The sequence below is a fragment of the Apis laboriosa genome, unplaced genomic scaffold (genome assembly GCF_014066325.1).
Source record: "Apis laboriosa isolate Shangri-la unplaced genomic scaffold, ASM1406632v1 scaffold70_cov154, whole genome shotgun sequence".
Taxonomy (NCBI): domain Eukaryota; kingdom Metazoa; phylum Arthropoda; class Insecta; order Hymenoptera; family Apidae; genus Apis; species Apis laboriosa.
The window spans coordinates 1,144,388-1,166,560 of NW_025224195.1; the positions used below are offsets into that span (position 1 = coordinate 1,144,388).

At 37.1% G+C, this 22,173-nt stretch overlaps 1 protein-coding gene across 7 annotated transcripts in view; it reads right to left on the reverse strand.

The window, feature by feature from the left end:
- LOC122719176 (protein expanded-like) overlaps nt 1-22,173 on the reverse strand; it is an 84,438-nt gene that overhangs the window by 22,011 nt on the left and 40,254 nt on the right. The window contains exons 1-4 of one of the 7 annotated variants that reach the window (XM_043944781.1): nt 21,665-22,152; nt 20,679-20,810; nt 16,625-16,780; nt 5,460-5,559 (exon numbers count right to left, since the gene is read on the reverse strand). In XM_043944781.1, the coding sequence (XP_043800716.1) occupies nt 5,460-5,559; nt 16,625-16,738 (214 nt within the window). In that variant the 5' untranslated portion in view covers nt 16,739-16,780; nt 20,679-20,810; nt 21,665-22,152. Of the gene's footprint in view, nt 1-5,459; nt 5,560-16,624; nt 18,353-20,678; nt 22,154-22,173 lie in introns of those variants that run through there. The other 6 variants (XM_043944779.1, XM_043944782.1, XM_043944784.1 and 3 more) reach the window with 6 other exon arrangements.

The following is a 22,173-nucleotide window of genomic DNA, read 5'->3' on the forward strand; positions in this document are numbered from 1 at the left end:
TGTGAGAGGCTTCGCTTCGTGGACACGTGTCCCCGTTGTTACGACCACGAGTGGCAGAAAGGGAGAGCCGAAGGGAGACGAGGGAGATGGAGCGAGACGGATGGAACGGGCGGGAGAGGGAGAGAGAGAGAGAGAAAGAGAGAGAGAAAGAGAGAGAGAGAGAGAGAGAGAGAATGGCAGGGGGGTCGGGCCGAGTAAGAAATGCAAAAAGAAGGAAAGTACGACGAGGATGGAAGGGCGTTCAGGAAGGAAACGGGCGGAAGGGAGAAGGGGGAGTGCAGGAATTTCCCCTTTTCCCCTTCGAATTCACCGAATAAACCATTTCCCTATTTCGACACTCGAATAAATAGACTCGACGAACGAACGAGGCGATAAAAAAAAAAAAAGAAAAACGCGACGAAAGTGAATATAAATAAACGTGGAACAACGTGGAAAAGGGGAATAACGAGATAAATCGATGCAAAAAGAAAAAAAAAGGGAGAAAGACAAAAAAAAAAAAAAGGGAAAAGAATTCGAAAAAGAACGAAAGGAAGAAAGGGGAAGGAAAAAAGAGAAGGAAACAAAAGGAAAAAAAAAAAAAAAAAAAGAAAAAAAACGAAGAGTAAAAAGGGGTCCGCTAACGTTCGGCAAATGGTGCACAGGAGGTGCTGCTTACGGAGAGGAGACCGGCGAAGGAGAAAGATCGGCATGTGTAATGGAGGGGAAGGAAGGACGTTGAAGCCCTGTTGTGACGCAGCCTTAGCTTCATCGAGGTATATATCCAACGGACCTGCTAAGGCCCATTCTCTGCCTACCCTCCCCCTCCGCCCTTCCGCCTCTGAATCCCTCTTTGCCGGGTCCTCTCTCCGCGCCTGGCCCTTGCCGGCCTCCCTCCATCCTTCGCTTCCACTCGCCCCCTCCCATCCCTCCCCGTCCCCCGCGGCCCATCGCGCTCGCTCGCTCGCTCGCTCGCGCGCGCGCGCCAGCGTCGACGATTCCTGTCCTCGGAGTCCTCCTTCCACATTCCTGGGTCCCAAGTCGCCGTGCGGCGGAGACGCTTGGGCGGGAGGTGGAATACGAGAGGCCCTATACAAATCACCGGGCTACCGTCTTACCCGGGCTCATTCTTTCTCTCCCCTTCTCGCTCCCTCCCTCCCCTATCTCCCTCCCTCTCTGTCACTCTTCTTCCTCCACCTTCCCAGTCTCATCCTCCGCCACTTCTTTTTCTTCGCCTTTTGTCCCTCTCCGCGTTTCTTCTTCTTCCCTTTTTATATCCCTCGTCTCTGTCCTTCTCAATCCGCAAAGCCAACTCTTGTTATATCTCTTTCATTTATCGCTCTTTCTCTCTCTCTCTCTCTCTTTCTCCTTCCGTCCGCCTTTGAATTTTGGCATAGATCGTAGGTTTGTCGCCTGTTTTCTACGCGTCCTCTTCTTCATCTCCGTTATCCATTCTCCGTTCTTCTTTTTTTTTTCTTTTTGTATGTAATGCGCGAGAGCCAGGGGGTTGTGGATCTCTCTCTCTCTCTCTCTCTCTCTCTCTCTCGCTCGCGCCCTTTTCGCTTCAGCATCCGTTAACCCTGTCTTCCTCGGTCCGTCGCTCTTCCCCCTCTCACCCCTCCCCACCCCTCGTGCACTTTCATGTCCCTTTTCGTCGGTTTCCTTTTTTTTTTTCTCCTGTTGCGAACAACACGCACCTCGACCCTCGGTCACGCACACGTACCACGCGTTGACGCCCAAAAAATTTGACCTTTCAAATAAATTAGTCGCGACACATCGCGGCATCCGCGACCGATCTTCCACAGTTTCTCTTTATCGGTGGAGGATGATATTTTTTTAATCAAATATCGCGTCGATGTATCGAATAGTTTGATATAAATTCGCGAAAATATATTCATAATTGCCAAGATTGCTTTCGTAATTTTTCGTTTTGTAGATATATACCTGGCGAAGATCATAAAATATTCGATTCATTGGCCGAGCATTTCGGGTTATGATTGTACCGACAAAAATTTTAAGAAGGAAAAGAAGCGTGAAAAGAAATAAATACGTTTTGAAAGGCCTTGACGAGACCTCGATTCTCGAATGGAAGGATTGGGATCAATGATTTGCAAAGTTTAATTATTACGTAATAATTCTGTTATAAACTTTGAATCGTTTTCTAACGACGAGGAAAAGAAAAATACGATAAAAATAACGGTAAAAGAAATATCTCGACAAACCATGGATATCAAAATTGTAACGATTTACAAAATTACGTTTGGATAGTAATACGTAATCGTACTACTGTAATAATTTTATAATAATCGTATAACTATTCTATCGCGAAAGAGGAAAAGAACACGGTAAAAAAATTAGAGAAGAATCATCCTTGGTAAGACCTTGAAGATACGAAAAAGCCTTGGACCTCCGCTCGATCACGTTCGCCAGGCGGAGGGGTTGTAACCAAAGAATTTTTCGGCGGCTGGTTGCGCTCGGCTCGCCCGGAGCGATCTTTCTCGATATCTATTTTTAGTAAGAAGCGTCGAAGAGCAGACGGTGGTGATTACAAAATTGCAGCAGCGATTGGTCCGTGTCATTTTACCGCCAGGGGCATGGGGGTCGGGATAGAGGGACAAGACGAAGACGAAATAACCGGTACAAAAAGGAGAAAACGGAGGAGGAGGTGGTGGAGGAGCAGCAGCAACAGCAGCAGCGGGGAGACGAAAGGAACGACAACGAGAACGAGCAGGGAAGAAGAAGAAGAGGAAGAGGAGCGAGCAAACTCGAAGAAAAAGGAGGGCTCGAAAAATGTGTGGAAAAAAATCTTGATTGCAGAAACCATAAGAAACGAAAACTTACGTAGAGAGAGAAGGGCCATGCTTGAGGAAACATCTTAGAAAGGAAACATATTTGGGGGAGCGGAGATGTGCCGGTAGAAAGCGAATCGAGACAAGGACGAAGCAGAAGAGAAGAAGAAGAAGAAGAAGAAGGAGAAGAAGGAAACGAAGAAGCGTTGAAGAGGCAGGCAGCAGTTTGCGGGCACGTACGCGAGCGTGGAGCAAGAAGAGGAGCGTAAAGAGGCGCGCAGAGGAGGTAGAGGAGCGAAAAGAAAGGAAGAAAGAAAGAAAGGAGGAGAAAGGAGGAGGCCTCGGTACGGGGTCCGGGCAACGTTCACGCAAACCGACGCACGCATGCAGGGGTGTGAGCCACCTTTTTCTACTTGTTTTCGTTTTTCAGATGCATTTTTTTCCTGTCGTGGCATGGCTCGCGCGCCTCAAAACCCGCCAGCTCAGCCTCGCCGTGATGGGGCCCCGCTGGAATGTAGGAGGGAGGGGTCCCGCAGGGCCCTTGCGAGGCCCAAGAAGGGTCCGGCCGCGTTGGTGGGGGTACCAGTCGGACCGGCTTGTCATGACTGGTGGAAAGGCAAGAGAGTAGAGCGAGAGGGTAGCGCTGCAGAGCCGGGTATATTCGGTGAAGGGAAGGGAAGGAGCTCCGAGGATGGTGTCCGGGGCCAGAGGGCGAGGGAGAGCAAGAAGACCACGGCTATATGCAGAAAGATCTCAAGATTAGTCAACGGACTACTCGGCAAGGACTCTCTTTGCGCGATATTAAGCTGGTATTCCGAGACCTACAAGATTTTTCGCCAATGCGAATTTTTTTCTTTTTTTTTTTTTTTTTTTTTTTTTTCGTATATTTGTTTCAAATTTCCCGATTTCTTTCACAGCTTCGGATCATGGGATTGTTGTGAAGAAAATAGTAAGATAGAATTTTTGGAAAGTATTCATTTCGATCGAAGTGATTTAGTTTATTATTATACACTCGATTATTTCGTAGTGAGAGAAAGACGTTTTATTGTAATAATTTATTAACTTTGTTCTAAATAAAGAAGATTTTTTTCTTTTTTATTAAATTTCGAATGTATGATTGTTTGGGAAGTTTTTTTTTTTTAAATCTTACATAGTATCAACGTTTTGGTTGTACAGTTTCTTCTCGATAAAAAGGAGAAGCTCGAGCTGGGGCGATATTTATCTAGATACTAAAAAAGCAGGTAATTTCAACTATTCACACGTAATAAATTTTAACCCTCTGCGGCCCAGCATCGAGAGCCTGGTTCCACATTCCATTTCATTCGGTTCCTTTCACTTTTGCCATATAAAACGACATATTTCTCTTACGATATTATTTGTAAAAATTCTTTAATGGAGAAATTTTAATAAAAAATACACGAAACACCGCAATTATAGAACCGATCGATTATTAGTTATTTAATTATCAATTGCAAAAATATAAAAATATATTTAAATTATACGAACAATTTTTAACGATATTAGAAATAATTAATATAAAATATTTAAGTGTATAATTAGAATTTAATATATCGTATTATTCCAATTTATTCATTTTATCCCAAACAATGTTTAAAAAGGGATAAAAGAATATAAATGTTTATAAATCTTTTTCGTTTATCCTTCGCCCCTTTCGTTTATTTTATTTATTCGTTACCATTTTATTTTCTATATAATTCTCTGAAACGCGATTCTCTACAAGAACTATCGATAGTACGTCTAGAATACTTTCTCCTCGGTCGAGTGAATCTCGGTCGGGACAGTCTTTTGGATTCTCATCGGATAGAGTGTCGCTCGGAGTTATCCAACAGAACGGTTAGTGAAAGTATCCTTCTTATCGTTATCCTTTCGTTTTTCGCATTGAATCGGGTTCTTTAATTCTTCCGAATACTCCCTCGAATCGCATCATTTATACACGCGACGAGAAGAAGAGAATTCTGAGAAATTGACCGACATTCGTTCCACAGAAAATGTTATTCCCGTTAAATTATACTTAAATTTTCGATCATACAATTTAGACATACAGAAGATGAAACGTTTAATCGAGTTAACCAAACTTTTACAATTTTTAAGAGATTTTTTAATTGTCTCATTTTCCATCCGATCTCTCGCGAAAGAGATGAAAAAAAAAAAAAAAAAAAAAAAAAAAAATCGAGAATATTCATCGAAATGGTGGACGATCGACAGAGACAATTGATGTCCAAGGTGAGCAGAAACGTGGATCGTGATTCGGGAGAAGGTTCGCGCTCTCTCGCGAAACGCAACACCTAATGACTCGCGTGAGCTTCGGTAATTCGATCTACTCTGTAGGAGGTTAAAAAGTGGCGTGCCGTAATTCGAGGCGGATACAGCTACCCCGCAAGTCATTCACGATGCTCACCGGTCCCGTCCGACCGCATTTCGTCCGTTAAACGATAAAACGACGGAAACGGGAGCACAGGTATACAGGGTGTTCGAAACAAAGTAGGTAGAAAATTTAGAAAGTTATTCCAGTTATGATCGCGAAGAGGCAGGTAGAAAAGTTTGCAAAAGATTCGTGATTTCAATGGGGATCGGCAAGTTTCCTATTCGTTTTAGAATTTTTTTTCTTTTTTTAATTTTCTACCTACTTTCGATGCTTCTTTATGAACATAAAAGAGTCCATTATTTACTCACCGGACAATATTGCCAGGCCGAACAGTTCGCAGTCTCGCATGCCCTGCTGGCCGAGAAGCATGCATGTCTGCGCGTACACCTCCTTCACTCTCGACTTCGCCTAAAAAAAGAAAAAAAAAAGAAAAATGATGTAACGAAATATTAAATTTCGAGAAAAAATTCTAGTGAAAAATATTTAAAAGAGGAGACAAATGTTGAAGATGTTTTAAGGGATGACAAATTTGACAAATTTTTCAGGTTGAACTATTTTTTTTACCTGTGCTTTAAAATTCGTATAATCGAACCCATTTCACCTTAGCGAAAATTTCATTTTAATAAATGGAAAATCAGATAAACAGAGTTCCATAGTAATATTCGTTTCTTCCTTCGTCTAAATTATTAAAGAGCATCGAACGGTTAAGCGTTCATTCGTTATTTCGTTATAATTTCATCAGATATCTAAATCGATAAAATCGAATATGTGCGCACAAACGTCGTATAAAACATCATACGATTATCGATAAACGATTTCGAGCGAAAACACATCCAACTATCGATCGAGGGAGTCTACTACCGCGCGAGCTCAATCAAAACGCTTGTGCGTTCACCGCAAAGCGGAAAGGAACTCCCCTTTTCGAAGAGACGTCGCTACGCACGTGACTGGTAATAGAGCACGCGTAATGAGATTGTATCGTTCTCGAAACCCTTGTCCGACACCGACCCCTTTATGTAATTACAAATTTACATCGGTGAAACGGTTGTGCACAAATGATTTCGTTTCTATAAGGTGGACTTGTGGATGCCAACGTGTACGAGAGATATCGCGTTTAAAAGGAAAGGAATAGAGTAGAAGTAGAAAACAGGGAGAAAAGAAGAAGAGAGTAAGATTAAATTTCCAAATTTCATTAAAAGAAATTAATTTTTCGAAATTTTCATTTGCTTCGTAAGAAACTTCTCGTTAATATTATCTCGAGTCATTAAGTTATCATTTTGATTAATTTTTTCAGTGATATTCCTGATTAAAATATTAAAATAAGAATACGAATTTTCTACGAATATAGCGTCGTTATTTAATCGACACACTCTTTTTAACGATGCAAATCCGCAAATCCAGAGATCAATTAGTATCATTGCACGAATCGTTGCGATTCATGGTTAGATCGAGCAATAGAACGAGATGGAAATTTATGTACCGTTTATACACGGATAGATTTAAACTTGCGGTAACCCACATTCTAGAGAAACCGGAATCCCTTGCGTAAACGACATTAACGTTAACCCATTTTATGCGTCTTTTTGAGAGACGTTCATCTATGTTTGGAACGATTCTATCTAAAAGATATAGAAACGAGAAATTATAATCAAAACGAGAGAGAATGAGAGAGAGAGACATAATATTATCTTAAATATTAGCACATGTATGTATAAATTCTTCTTGAATTTAGATATGAAATTCTTTCATGAATAATTAATTCATAAATCTAAATAGTTATGCACGTGGATATACTTTTCTCAAAGGAATGAGAAATAATTTTTCTTCCGATCTTAATAAATTTCTTGAGAAAGTTTCATATATTTCTCGTTATCGGATGAATAATTTTCTAAAAACGCAAAAAAAAAAAAAAAAACAATATATTAAATAATTTTAAAAATTTAACTATTTTTTGAATGAATAATCACGCGTCAATAATGATCCTGAATAAAGTCAAAATAAAATCACGAAGAAAATTACTTTAGAAACTGCGAAAATCATCGTTCGATCTTATTTTCTTTTCCAAATAAACGAATTGATAACTTATACAATAAAAATCAATAGCATATTACTTTATAATAATAAAACAACAACATGTAGATCAAATTACAAATTTTCTGAAATAAGAATGAGAAGAGAATAAGGGAGGATAATCCTCGTAATGAATTCGTTTAATAAAATTTCTTATTCCCACACGCGATGCGACGAAAAAAAAAAAAAATAAAAATAAAAAATATCCAAACGATATTAATCCCAATAGGAGAATAAATCTAGCCAAGTTTGAATATCCTACTTTATTCAAGCTTTTATGTCACGACTCGAATTCCTGGTCGGAGTTAGCGTCGGGTTAATCGAGAAGTTGGACACGTTTTCGCGGTTGGATGACGACGCCAGAACCATACGGTTTCGAAAATAAAAAGAAAGAAAGAAAGGAAAAAAAAAGAATCATCATCACTCGGTAATTTTATCACTTCGATTCGCGACATGCAGGCATTCTGCATCGCGCGTAGCATGTAATAACAATGCGTGGATGTATGAATATTGCAAACGGTGAAAGCGTACCACATACCAGACTCGTTACAACCGTGGTAGCTCGCAGACGTAGCTATACACGGTGGTGCCATACCAAAGAATGTACGTGATCAGATTGACGTGATACACCTTGCTACAGCGAATATGACGATAACAATTCCCCATACCCCTTGTTGATCATTATCCTTGTAAATACTTTCGTGGAAGGGAGAAAGAGTTAAGATTTAAGGGAAGAAGAATTTCTTCTCAATCATATCTAAACATCTGTGATCGATATACAAATAATCGAATTACGTTTAGATTTTGTTACGTATTGAAACAATTCTATTACGTAATACAGTAATTGTCATAATGGAAATCTGTTAATTGAGAATTTGTAATTTTTTGGTGATAATAAAATTATAATTAAAAAATATCGAAATGTGTTTAAATATTATAATATTATAAAATTATATAATATTAAATAATTAGAAAATTAAAAATAAAGGAGAAGGAATGAGGATAGAAATATATCATTATTTGAATATATAGTGCATTAATATACATCGTAATAGAAAAATATGGAAAATAACAGATATCCTCGAACGCGAGTTATTAACGAGTTAACGAACGCGACTTGGAAACTACTCTATGTATCGAAGTTGGCCACACGTGCAAGAATTTCCAATTATACCACGGTATAATAATTCATATGATGTATGCATTTAATTTCTCATCTGATATTTCCACCATTGCTAATAATGCATAGTTTATTCGATCTTCTCGCGGAACTTAATCAAAATACTTTGCCAAACCACGGGTAGGTTTAAAATAAATACGCGAAATATAGCGGGTACTTAAACTTTTTTCTCTACTTACACATCCACGGAATGAAACCAGCCCGCCGACCAATCTGATTAATTAATTACCATTCGGCCAATCCTTTCTATCTACCTTCAATCTAATGCATCCTCGTTTAAAGGAATTCCGTATATTTCCGTATAACTTTTAGAAGAATTTCCAAAGGCAAACCAATTATATTCGTTGTGTACACGTTGTGTGTACGAGGAAACGTTGGAATTTATCCGACGTGTTTTAACGCTTCAAAGCATATAGGAATGCGCGAACGTTTCGTATCGTGGCGCTTTTCCTTGTGCTTCCCCACAAACGCATCGAGCATGCAACATTGTTTAATGAGAGCTTCCTAAATATTCTTTTTTTTTTAATACGACCGCGTAAGAAAATTACGCTCGCGCAGCAGGCAAGAATAATTAAAAGAATAACTTATTTTAAGTTAATTATGCTAGAATCGTGGAACCGTGTTACGATTATTATATTACACAAGACGTGTTGATACGCTCGTGAGAGAGTCTTTTGAGAGTCAATTTCAAAATGAGAGACAAACACAAATATGTCGCAACACTTATTTAATAGCGAGTTACCGGGCAATTTAAGACGAAGGAGGAGAGGATGGTAGAAACGGCGGTATGATTGTTAAAATTATCGCAAATTGCAGAGTTTGCGAGAGATGTGAAAATGGCATGCGATCGAAATGAATTTTAAGAAGAATCAATTTTCACGTTTTAAATAGATCTTAATTCTTGGGAGAAAATTAAAAAAGACCCAACTTTTATATCCCCTTTCCGCCCATTTCGAATTATTTCAAATTAAAAATCTGAAAGATAGTACAATAAATTCTTCTTCTTTTACATTCTCTTTAAAATAAACTTAAATCAACTTCAAGCTCGTCACGAGAAAATGTATACGTATAATTGAAAATCCGATCATATTTTTTTATATCCTATATTTTTATAAGAACGTTCGTTATCACGCGATGATCAGAAACAAAGGTGGTATTAGGCCAATTACCGTCACGAGAGATCGCAATAATTTGCCGCTCGAAATAGACCCGCTGGTTCCCAACTTATGATGATAAGACTTGTTGCGCATGCGTGGAAGAACGGCAATTCTTTTCTACCGTTGCGAAAAAAAGGATCGGCGTGGCAGGCTCGGTGACGAGGTACACTACAAGGATCGGTACACGGTAATCACAGCTTGAGCACCGTATAATCATGAAAAGTCCTCGGCGCAACCGTTCCTATTGTTCCTTCTTCGCTCAATGAATTACATATACGGAGATGGTAAATGGTAACAGGCGTGAGCGCGAATTCGCGCGATGGAGGACGTAGAAAGAGAGAAGGAGAGGAATAGAGAAGGAGGGACACCCACGGATATTCAAATCGCATCTGGCATTGCCTTCGCTTCCTACCGTAGGCCCCATGACTTCACCGGTCTCGTGGCTTTTTAGAATGAATGGACGTGCGGATCCAGGACCGATTCTTGCCTCGTTCGCGAGACAAAGCATCGACGGATTCGCTGTCGTCACGATTTGCATAAATTGCAAATGCTCAACGTCGAGGATGTTTATTGAAATCTCGCCACTTTTATAGCTGAATCGAGTCTTGACGCTTTTGGTTTCGTATTTACGAGGTGATCCTCTTTTTCTTTTCCTTTTGTTTTTCGTTGAAAGCATCAAAGAACGAATCATTTGAATGAAAATTGCTCCTTTCTTTTGATTCCTTTCTTTTTTTCCTTTTTCTTTTTCTTCTTCTTCTTCTTCTTCTTTTTCTTCTTCTTTTTTTTCACGTTGAAAGCGTCAAAGAGTAAATTGTTTGAACGAAAATTTGCGCTGTTTAACGGAGCAGAGATGTGCACACGATGAAGAAGATGTATGTCATCAGAGGAAATAATAGATGGACAATATTTTAAGATATCAAAGATATTGCGAAAAAATCATCAAATCATCAAAATTGTAAAAATTTTCAAATTTTCAAGAGATTCGAGTTACAAATATATATATATATATTTTTCGATAAAATTGAAAAATTATTTAATAAACGTTAAATAGGTAATTTCGAAGAGCGTTCGAATCGGTATTATTATAATGAATACAATTTCGTGCTATATGATTACTTAAAAACTTAAATGGTTTTTATAAATTATTACACCATTACGAAATAACCTGAAGAAAAATCAATTTTACGGCTGGTTTAATTATTTCATTCCAGTTTATATAGCCTATCGTAACACGGAATTATTTTCCATTGATAAACGTATCCACATATTAAACCATCGCCCATCGAGACGTTTTTCTTCCATCCACGATATTCCTCTTCCTCCATTAATTACATCGAAAGAATTTCCGATGCATCTAATATATATAAAAGCTTATATTATTTTACACGATTAGAAAGTTATCTGATGTAACGTGAGCTATCCAGCTTCGGGGAAACCGGTTGAGGATCCGCTCATAGTAAAAGATCCTGATCTTTTTTTAAATAATAAACGTAGGAGCAAAATTTTGATAATGAAATATAATATTTAAAAAAAAAACCAATAATTAACAAGATTTACAATTCACAATAAAATAAACTTTTGTTCAACTTTTCTCAATTTTTAAAATATTAATTTAAAATTTATATCGATTCGATGTTCCTATTCCTTGTTTCGGGAAATTATTTAATTTCGTCGTATATATATTTACCTCACAGAAGAAATTTCACAAGGGGTGTATCGAGAAACCGTACGCGGAAATGTTATTACAATTGTGTAGCATTTTAAGCGATGCCCCGAAGGGAAAGGTCCCTCATAAATGCTCGGCATGGAATGCACGCGCCGAGGTAGAGGAACAATTTATCGCCCCGTATCGAATATTTCGAGTCGCTCGACGCATTCCGGCGCCGATCTTGTCCGCACCAAATCTCTACGGGCCACCATAAAATATCCCCTGGAACAGCCTGTCGGCTCAGATTTACGGTCGATCCTATCGGGCCCGCGTTTCACGATTCTGTCCATGGCCCAAGACGGCCACGCGATAGATTCGCGAGATTGACAAAAATATCTGTCCAAATGGATCTTCCTCCTTTTCTTTTTCTCTCTTTCTTTTCTTTTTTTTTGGGGGGGGGAGAAGGGGAGATTTTTACGTCATTTTTACATCATCGTAAATACTTGGCCATCATTTTGCGAAAAAATATACGAAATATAATTATGGAAATAATTATGGAAATAACGAGGTTGATTTTGATTTTAAAATAACAATTGTATATCGAGAAAATATTTTTAAGTTGTAATTTGTTTTTTTTTTTTTTTTTAGATATTAATTGTACGTGTACTAAAATAATTTAAAATTCGTGCAATTTTAATAAATTCAATATTTGATATTACAAAGAATGCAAGAATATTAGTCCATTTTGGATTAAGTTCAAAATTCAACTTCTATCCTTTGAAGGAAAGAAAGAAATAAAAGAGGAAAATAAATCAAACGAGAAATAAAAAAGACCATAAAAACTCGAATAACAATATTTCTCATAGACATTCTACAAATCTTACGGATGAAATGAACAATGGACGTATTTTTCCATTTGAAAAGAAACCTGGCCATTCCACTTTTCTAATCGGCATTTCAATTATCTGCATAATTATTATGCTACCGTTCTGCCATTGTAATAAATTAGTATCGGTACAAACGTAACCGGGACCAGATAGGAATCGACACGGTCATTTGAGAAATATGCCGTAGAAAACACGAGTGTTAAAGGCAGGAAATATAACGAAGAATGAAACATTTTTAATTCGTGTATCTCTTATCGTATTTTGTAACAATGAGTCTATTTCAGGAACACGTAAGCGTTTCAGATCGGAAAAATGTTTATTCTTCCTTTCGTTCCCTGCTTGTTGCCAGGAAATTACGAGGCGGAAATACATCCAAATTACCGGCGATCCAGAGATAATGAATTTACTCATTTTCCTTCAGAGTTAATAGATTAATTACACGCAGGAGAAGAAACTAATATCTTTCTTTCTTGTTCTTATTGTTTTCCTCTTCTCACGTTTTTAATTATCCTCCAGATTTTTCTGTTTTATGAATCGTACAATTTGTGAAAAAAAAAAAAAAAATCTATAGCGATGTAAGAAAGTTATTATTAAATATATTACACATTATATAATTTCGAAGAATTACAACTACATATAACATTTTTATTTTTATAAAGAAATTCAAATGCAACAAAAAATTATAGAATTTATACAATATATAAAAATATATTCAAAAATGTATCCTTTTTTTATAATATTTTACTCCAGAAAAATATGAGATAATTTAATTTGAAAATCTTATTAATAAATATTTTTTAAAATTTTAAAGTTAATGAACTTGAATAAGTATATATTTTGAAAATATATTATAGAAATACGCTATATTTCATTTTTTATTATTTACTCGTACACTATTTTAACACGTTTCTATCAATAGTTGCAAAAATCCATTAATTTTGCAGGAAATATTACGAAATAGTAAAAGAATCCTTTATTTCAAACATTTTTCACAGATACTATACACTGCAACTGTGTTTGTTTCTTATATTTTACTGTATCCATATTAAGCGTACGTATCCATTTACGTTTATCATCATCACTATATTGAAAATAATTTGTAACATCCGTTTTCTAAATTTTTCTAAACGACCACGAGTTATTAATTAGATATTATCCATACCTACTTAACAGATACATTACTGCATCCTAGCTCCATAGAACAAACTTGATAACTTGCACGCGAGTAACATTCTTACTTTGATCCGGTATAATGAAGCCAGAATGCCAGCCCCGTTGATTTCACAGCAGGCCAACACGGGGCCAGGCAGGCAGAACGAGGAATTTCCTTGGCAACCGGGAATTCAGATTCGTCGTTACAAATGAACCTGGCTATAATTAAGTAGATAGTATCGTGTGAGAAGGTGCGCCAGAACACTACCTGGCCGTATATATGCGCGTGTGTAACGCTCTGTGTAGATGGTTTGTCTAACGACGCGAGAAGGCAATAGCCTCGAACGGGCAAATCGACGTTGCTGCGGGAAAACCTTGCCATTGAAACGCTTGCTATCGCCTTCGCCACGCATTCCCCCTGTTCCAGTGTTTCCCCAATATTTTTCGTTGTCAGGAAAAACTCTTTTCCTGACATGTGTGATTTCATGTGAAAAGAAAAAAAAATATTTCGATAATGTGGAATAAAGCTGTTTCAGACTTTGTTCTTCTGATGGAGGAAATCAAATTCGAAAATTTTCGAAGTACAAGTGAATTTTAGAAATGAATAATTGGAAGATAAATAAAAAAATGTGACATTTTTCGATCTCTTTTTAAGAGAAACAAAAAGGTTGAAATTTTATTCTACTTATTTTTTATTTATTTTTATATCTTTTTTTTTTTTTGTTTTTTAGAATCTCATTCTCTTTTGTTGAACAAAAGTCTGTAGAAGATGTAGAAAATATACGTTTGGTATTTTCGATTATGAAATTTATATGATTGAGATTTAAGAAATTGATTGAAGTCGAGAGAAAGAGAGAGAGAGAATTACGAAAGAGTATATGGCGTCTTGGATTGTGAAATTGCGAGAATAACAGTGGAAGGAACGAGTATTCTTATAATTTTGTTATCGAAAAATATATTATGCATTAGATGAAAAAAAATGGCATTATAAAGAAAAGATAGAAAAAAAAGAATCAATAATATATTTTTTAACATAATTGCATAGAAAGTATCGTGAAGAGAAGATGACAAACAAGAACACAGTTGCTTCCTCTTCATTTGTGGACTTGTATTAATGAGCTCGTTGCAGAAGCATTACTGCTTTTGCAAACATGGTTAAGATTTAATCAATGAAGTCCGTGTTTTCTCGTTAAAAAAAAAAAATAAAAAAAAAAAATAAAAATCAATATTTAAAAAAACAATTATTTTTACACGATAACAGATCCAACCAATAATATCGTTGCAAAAACCGTATATAATTTAACCACAATGAGTTTTTGATATTTTGATATTCGATCGACGATTGATTGATACAATGCTAAATAAAAAAAAAAAAAAAAAAATGAACACAGATAAAAATGAAATTTACACCTGTAGTGTTTTATATGCGACAAGCATTAGTCATGTCGACGCTTAAACATGGCGATATAATCGTGTATCTTACGAATCGTTGAGTTAAAATCCACTATCAAACGAGCCTTTATTCCGACAGATTTAATCGGCAACAACTGTTTTAATAGCAATCATAACTGCGTTGAAACGATGATGAATCGCGCGTGTATAATTCGTGTAAACGCGCGCCTCAAAAACGAGATCACTCATTTTTCACGCGAAGCATTGAAAAATTTACGAGGGCACGCGTTCTACCGTGAATCGACGAAAAATATCGTGCCACGCAAAACTAAAACGAGTTCTTTCTTACCAGTTCTCAAGTGAATTCTTCGGTAAGATCGCGTAAATAATTTTTTAATATAATTATACATTGCATTTGATATAACTTTTGTATCGCATATATACATTAATGTATACCTGAAGCTTGGATAGGTGAGACAAAATGCGAGATAAATACGATCTTTTTAACATGAATAATGGAACAAAATTTGAATAACAATATTGCTCTGATATTCACTGGAGTTTCAAGATAAATTTTTCCACCGTCGTAGAGAAGAACTATACGGAATGTTTCACGGTTAGAAGATAATTAAAACGGTTAGAAGATGATAAAATTTATTAAAAAATTTGACAAATCATATTTTGATAAATATTATTTTCAATGAGAATACGGATATTCCGTTCTCTTTGTTTATCTCAATTTTTACTAATTTCATTAAGCAATATTCTAGCATTAAGCCTGATAGATTTTCGAAGAAATAAAATAAAAGAAAAGATAAATCGATCGTATATTCAATATATAGTGACACATTCAAAAAATATAATGAAATAAAATTACTTTTCACGCGTGAAACATAATTCTGTACAACACGGTGTTACAAAATAACCGAGGCAGCAACTTTTTCAATTAGCCATTCCACATAGTATCGGGCGTTCCTCTTCACTCCCCCGGTCTGCCGGTTGTAAATGACTCTTAGGGAGGACAAGGCAGGTGCATGTACCTTCGCACGCCTTAATATATCGACTATACTATACGCGGGTTTCTCTCGCATCGGTTATTCCACGCTCGCACGCCCACGCGCGCCACGGATGTAACTAATCGCATTCCACGATTAGAAAATCCAGGCGTGCCCTCGACATCGCGATGCACATGTCCCGATAAAGTATGGTATTTCGCGGCCATGTTGCGCGTTTCCGTTTCAACCGGATGATGGTACATGTTACATGTGGAAAAAAAAAAAAAGGAAGAAATAATCGGATCGAATTCTTTTTTTCATTTTTTTTTTTTCGCGTGATTTTCAATTCAATCGTGTATTTATAATATTTTATGTAACTTTTTTTTCACGAATGTTAAGAATAAAAATTTTATTTATTTATGAACATTCGTCAATCATGATAATCTAGCATTTCGAAATTATTCTATCGAAATATTTTTATATTTAATTATTATCAATAGTAAGTTTCTTATCATTGTTATTATATCGTATCACTTTATATTCCGTCTCATTTTCCCTCGTATCTTCAGTCGTAAAGTATCTTACCGGTAATTTAAACAGCAATTCGTACGCTATAAACGCTTCAAACAAGAATTAATAATATTCATAAAAGATAAGATTCGAAGATATCGACTTCTCTATAAAATGATACTGGCGATTATGCGAATCGTTCTAAAGTATGAAGAAAAATTACGCGATCGTCTTTAAACATATACCATAGCTTTCAACGTTATTGGTTTTTTCATTAGAGGATAATTCCATGAAGAAAGAATGGCGTTGTATGGAAAAAATAGACGATCCGGAATTACCATGTGCGTAATGGAACAAGATGAAAACGATTATGATGTACGTTGCAACAAGTTGAATATGCATTGTCGTCATGAATTATTCTCCTCCTCCTCCTTCTCCCTCCCCTCTCCCCGATTTAATAATGTAAATGTGTGTGTACTCACCTCAACGACGAAGTAAAGAGGATCACCAGGAAGGGCTTGAACGGCGAGGTAGCGGCTGGCGGACACCAGGGGTTGAAGGCAGGACCGCGCAGCCGTGACACCGCTACCACGCATGCTGCATGCTTCATTTCGTCGCCGCTACGCCCAGCGTCCTCACTGCAATCATATCAGTGGAAAAAGAAAGAAAAGCTGGTTCAACGTGGACACCGTTTGTATCATAAACTATAATTGAAATACGAAAGTTTGAAAAATAAACTCTCCAATGGATGTTTCGAAAAATATCGCGCGAAATTTGATACGTGTGATTGCCTTATAATTGTAAGCCAATGGATGGGATGGAAAAGATAATATGTAATGAATTTATACAATATCGATGGGATAATATAGCTCGATACTTCGACTTTTCGTTTAAATCACATCATCCTGTCTTCTATATCAAAGGATAAGAACCAAACGAATCTCACGAAAAAAAAAAAAACAAACGAGGAAAAAAAAAGAGAACAAAAAAATCGATTAACTATCCAAATAACGTGACCGATGATCCAACACATCCATATAACGTTCCTCGAAATAGAGAGGAGAGGACTACCGGGATTACTTCATGTCAGGCTATTAGACCAGAGAATCACGTGGCAACGAAGATAACAATGTACGAAAGAGCCGATAGGGATATGCAAATGAAAACGGTAACCGGTCGCACAAATCACACTGGCATTTCCAGAGATCCCAACCGGTAGGAACAGCAGAAAGAAGAGGAGGAGGAGGAGGAGGAGGAAGAGGAGGAATAAGAAGAAGAAGGCCTCTGCACACGGTTCACAATACGTGTGTTGAATCTCTTTCTGGATGTTGGTCCACGGTAAATCACAGAATCGCTCCCGGCATTACTCCATTTTCATCTCTGTGGAACAAGAGGCGGTCGCGTGGATGGAGAAACGGGATGGATCTCGCTCGCGCCGAGCCAGCCAACCGCTCGTAAATCGGCCGGACAATAAGTTCTTCAAAAGAAAAGAAAAATGCAACGGGGAGAGCATCAGATCCACCGTGGAATTTCAAACCCGCTGGAACCGATTAATTGTATCGATTTCTACCGAGTTTTCTTCGTACATATATCCTCTATACGAGAATTATTGAATCTTCGTTACATTATATTCGTTTTTCCGATAAATGTTAGTGGAAATTCGAATACTGAAAAATTTTGAAAATTCGAAGAATTTGTCTTGTACTTTACATTCGGAGAAAAAAAATTTCAATTCTTTCGTACAAGCAAGAACCTCGCATCTCGCGCCAATAATTTACTCTTTTATATAATACATATACGTATCATGAAGGACATAAATGATTCTTGACATACTTTGCACCATGTCTGCGCAACGAAGTGGCTTTTTGCCATCGTGGCGGCGTTTTCTTTTCTCCTCCACGTCCTCGACACGACTATTTTGGGGTCGTCCCATGATTCGACGAAGTCGCCACGGTAATCGACGAAATTGACTAATGGACGATCCACGAGAGAGCAGAAAGGAAGAGAAACCATCTACCCGCGAAGGGATGATCGATGGGATCCATTACCGAGAGACGCGTGCAATCCGCCCACACCCCGAGGAGTCTGCCTCTTTTCTGTCCCTTTCCCTCGATCCTCTTCTTCCCTTCCCTCCTCCACCTCTCCGTACACCCACCCCCTTACCGTGATCCCTTCTTTCTCCCGTACATGCACTCGTAGTCAGTTGTTGTCTATTTCTCTTTCTCAGGTGCCTCTCGGTTTGCAGCACGTTGATGCATTTACTCGCTTACCGGTATAACTGCCGCGCCATTATAAAAGCCGGTCTCTTCTTCTCCCTCCCCCTCTTGCCGCCCTCTCCCTACCCCCTCCCCCGATCCAACCTCCTTTTTCTCTCTTACCCTCCTCTCTACCATCCCTCTTTATCCCTCTTTTTCTTCTCTCATTCTCTATCTCTCGTCCCTTCTTGGACCCCGATAGCCAATGCATTTCGCAGCCGTTCAACCTGTGTCCCTATAGCATTCTCTTCGCGATCACCGACCCCAAGTGTACAGACTTCGAAGGAAAATCACGGAGGATCAATTTTTGCGCGAGGATCTCGATAGGTACTTGCTCGTGGAGAGCGGAGGACGATAGGGGATGAACCGTCGAGGTATATTATTTGTGGATACGACGAAAGACTCGATGCTATTCTGATATAAAGGGATTTTTTTGATGATGGAATACTTCAAGGGATAAGAGAATTCGTTTGAAATGATCTTCAACAAGAAGTATTGTAGACAGATGTTGCAGATAAATATTTTTATAAATTTTATAAATTGATGAAATCCGATTAGATGTAGATAGAATATTTATTTTTCGTTTAATCGAAATGTAATAAACGCACTAACGAAAATGATTGCATATTTCAACGAAATATCCATTTCAAAACAGTATTTGTATTAATTGATTCTAAAATATACATTTAAGATACTATTTCTTTTAAAAAAAAATTATTTGTAAAAGCCTGTATCATTAAAAGAAAAAGAAATATTTATTTCTATTTATTTATATATTTATATATATTTATTTATCTATTTCAAAAATCTATTTTCCTCAGCCTTGGGTGACGAATACTCGTAAGAATCCTCCATTCGGAATAACCACCCATAACGAATGCCATCCGCGTTACCAGTCTTTTATTACCGCCTCGTCAAACGATCTAGGATGTTTTACAAGCGACACCGGCGACCTTTGTGCCTGTAGCGATCTCCGGCAATTAGCCCATCCTCGATCATCAGTATGCAGATCTCGATCGGATCGAAAGAACATACTTGAATGGCGGGTGGATGTTTTTTCTCCCTATCGGCATCACAGCCACTCGTAGCGAATTCGAAAACAGAACGAGGATTCCACGGATCGGCAGGGATGAAAGTGGCGATCGACGAAGCGTGTGCACATGCACGGAGACCGATATCCACACGACGGGAGCGCCGGCGACTGGTTTTATCGTTCGACGAAGTGCGACGTGCATGCACGTAGGAGGCGGTATATAAACAATGTGAACTACATTCCAGTGGCATGAGTAACCGTGTCTTGCGCACTCTCGCCACTTCTCGTCCTTTTCTCAAGCGCCGATGTTGCCCGCGCGTACAAATCTAATTACCTAGCAACCTACCTATCTGGAGGAAAAGAGAACGAATCTCTAAAAATGGCCGACGAAAAGATAACGAAAGAACAAATAGATTGTTATTTTTAATCATATTCGTCAATTATACATAAATATATGAATAAATCTCTTTAATTGTAATAGTTATCTAAAAATATTATGAATTTTGAGTTTTATTATTGAATTTCATAAAATGCAATATAATATTAATTAATATATAACAAGAATTTGATATTATATTTTCATTGAAGTAATTTTTTACTTTCAACATTGTATATAAAAATCTTATTTTGAAAAATTAATAAGAATTTGATAAAAATGAATTAATCTAATACCGAATTTACATTAATAGCCGGCGTCCGTGAAATGTGCAGAATTTCCGGTTATACGAGTGAGAATGAATGTATTAATTCGGACTGGATTTATATGCTGATTATATAGCGCTTGATTCAATGATAGTAATCGAAAAAGTACAAAAGTAACCTATATATTAAAATTAAAAAAATTCTAAGAAATATTATTTTATTTCATATTTATTTTATTGTATAATAAACTGATTGTTCAAATATTCTAACATTCTATATCGATATAAGAATTTTTAAATTTCTATTTAATTTCTTTTTTTTTTCTAAATTTTAAAAATATATGACTTCTCATATTTTAATAATCTCTTAGTAACGTGTAACAGTCATCGATTGAAGATAAATATTAATCAATCGATCATTTCGTTCTATTTGTTGCATAGCTTTCCGGGAGCATCCTCTAATGAACCGTTATTCGCATTTATCAACGATTTGATCGCGTAGCTATATGTATTTCCGATATACCGGCATATATAAGTATTCTTTTATCTAGACTTGATTGTATGCTAATGAAAATATAAGGTCAGTATGTTACGCTATCGTACTTACTTAGAACCCCATTTCTCATTTTTCTTTCCTTTCTTTTTTTTTTTCTTTGCCTCCATCTTTTTTTCTTCATTCCATATAGCAAACTGAAGCACGCTTCACACAGAACACTGCTATCATATTTTGTAACGCAGCCTACGATACATGCAAACGAGTTTTATCGCATAAACATTTCACAACGACTATTGGCTGCTTGTTTAAATGTCACAATGCTCATAAAAATCACAAAACACAAAATTTACCATAACATTTATCGTAAATTAATTTTCACGTCACGTGCAAATTCGTTCGTATCTTCTTGTACCACTAGCAAACTACTAAAATGCGCGGGAAATACATAATGAAGTGATGCGCGATCTCGTGGTTAATGTCTCAAGTACAAGAACCAGTACATCTCTTACGTCATTTGAATCTATAGAAGCTAGTAATTAAACCTAAAAAAGAAATGTTGATTTTCCCACTTTTATTTCTTTCTGCTTGATCGTTCATTTGCTACTCTTACAAAACAAAATCGAAAAACAGAACAGGGAATAAAACAAAACAAATTTTAAGAATAGTCGCAAATATGAATGTTAGCCATTAATTAAAATAGTGATATTTAAGCAACCTTAAGCCCCGTTCTTATTTTTCTTGACTATATTCTTGACTACATATGCGCAATCTATTGGTTTTTTTCTGAACTCTTTTTATTTGTAACGATAATACATAGAGGGGGACAAAATCATGTAAATGATTATTTCTTTAGAAATTAATAGATAACGTTAAAATAAAAAATTATCTATGATGCAAGAATTAATTAAAATATTTGAATGAATTATTATTCATTCATTATTTATCCTTTTTAAGTACATAGGAATATCAAAATGGGAAATCTAAATAGGAATATCGAATAAAATTTCTTATCATTTTGACTGATTTTTCTAATATTAAACAATGAATTTTTTATTAATATAGATATTTATATCGTAAACAAAATATGTGAAACTCACCCGGCAGTTAGTGTTAAAAAATACATCAAGACTGCACCGTATTCATCCTACGCGCCTTCATCTTTCTTTCTCCCACTCTTCCTTTCTTTTCTTCCACCCACGGTTCAACAAATGCATCATGCGTGCATGCAGTTCGCCGCGCATTCTAGTAAAGTCCCTGATCTCCTGCCCTTGCGGTTTAGCATTCTCGTTAAGCCGCGCTGGAATGCCTTTCTTACGCGTTTACGAATAAATCGACGATTTTATGAATAAATCCCAGAGGCAAATTGCAACGGCAACGGTGGATGATTAGATCGTAATCGATTCGATCCGTGGAACAACCTGTTCTTAATTGCAAAATAATTCCCACTTAACGACGCTTTGATACGGAAAATTTATTATCGCCGTGACGGGGATCGCGGCAACAAACCCGCCATTCGAAGCGTAGATCCGCGACACTGACGCCTCTGACGGAACGAAGAATGCGCACGAGAAACGCGCAGCACGGGCGCACCTCGTCCATGACCAAT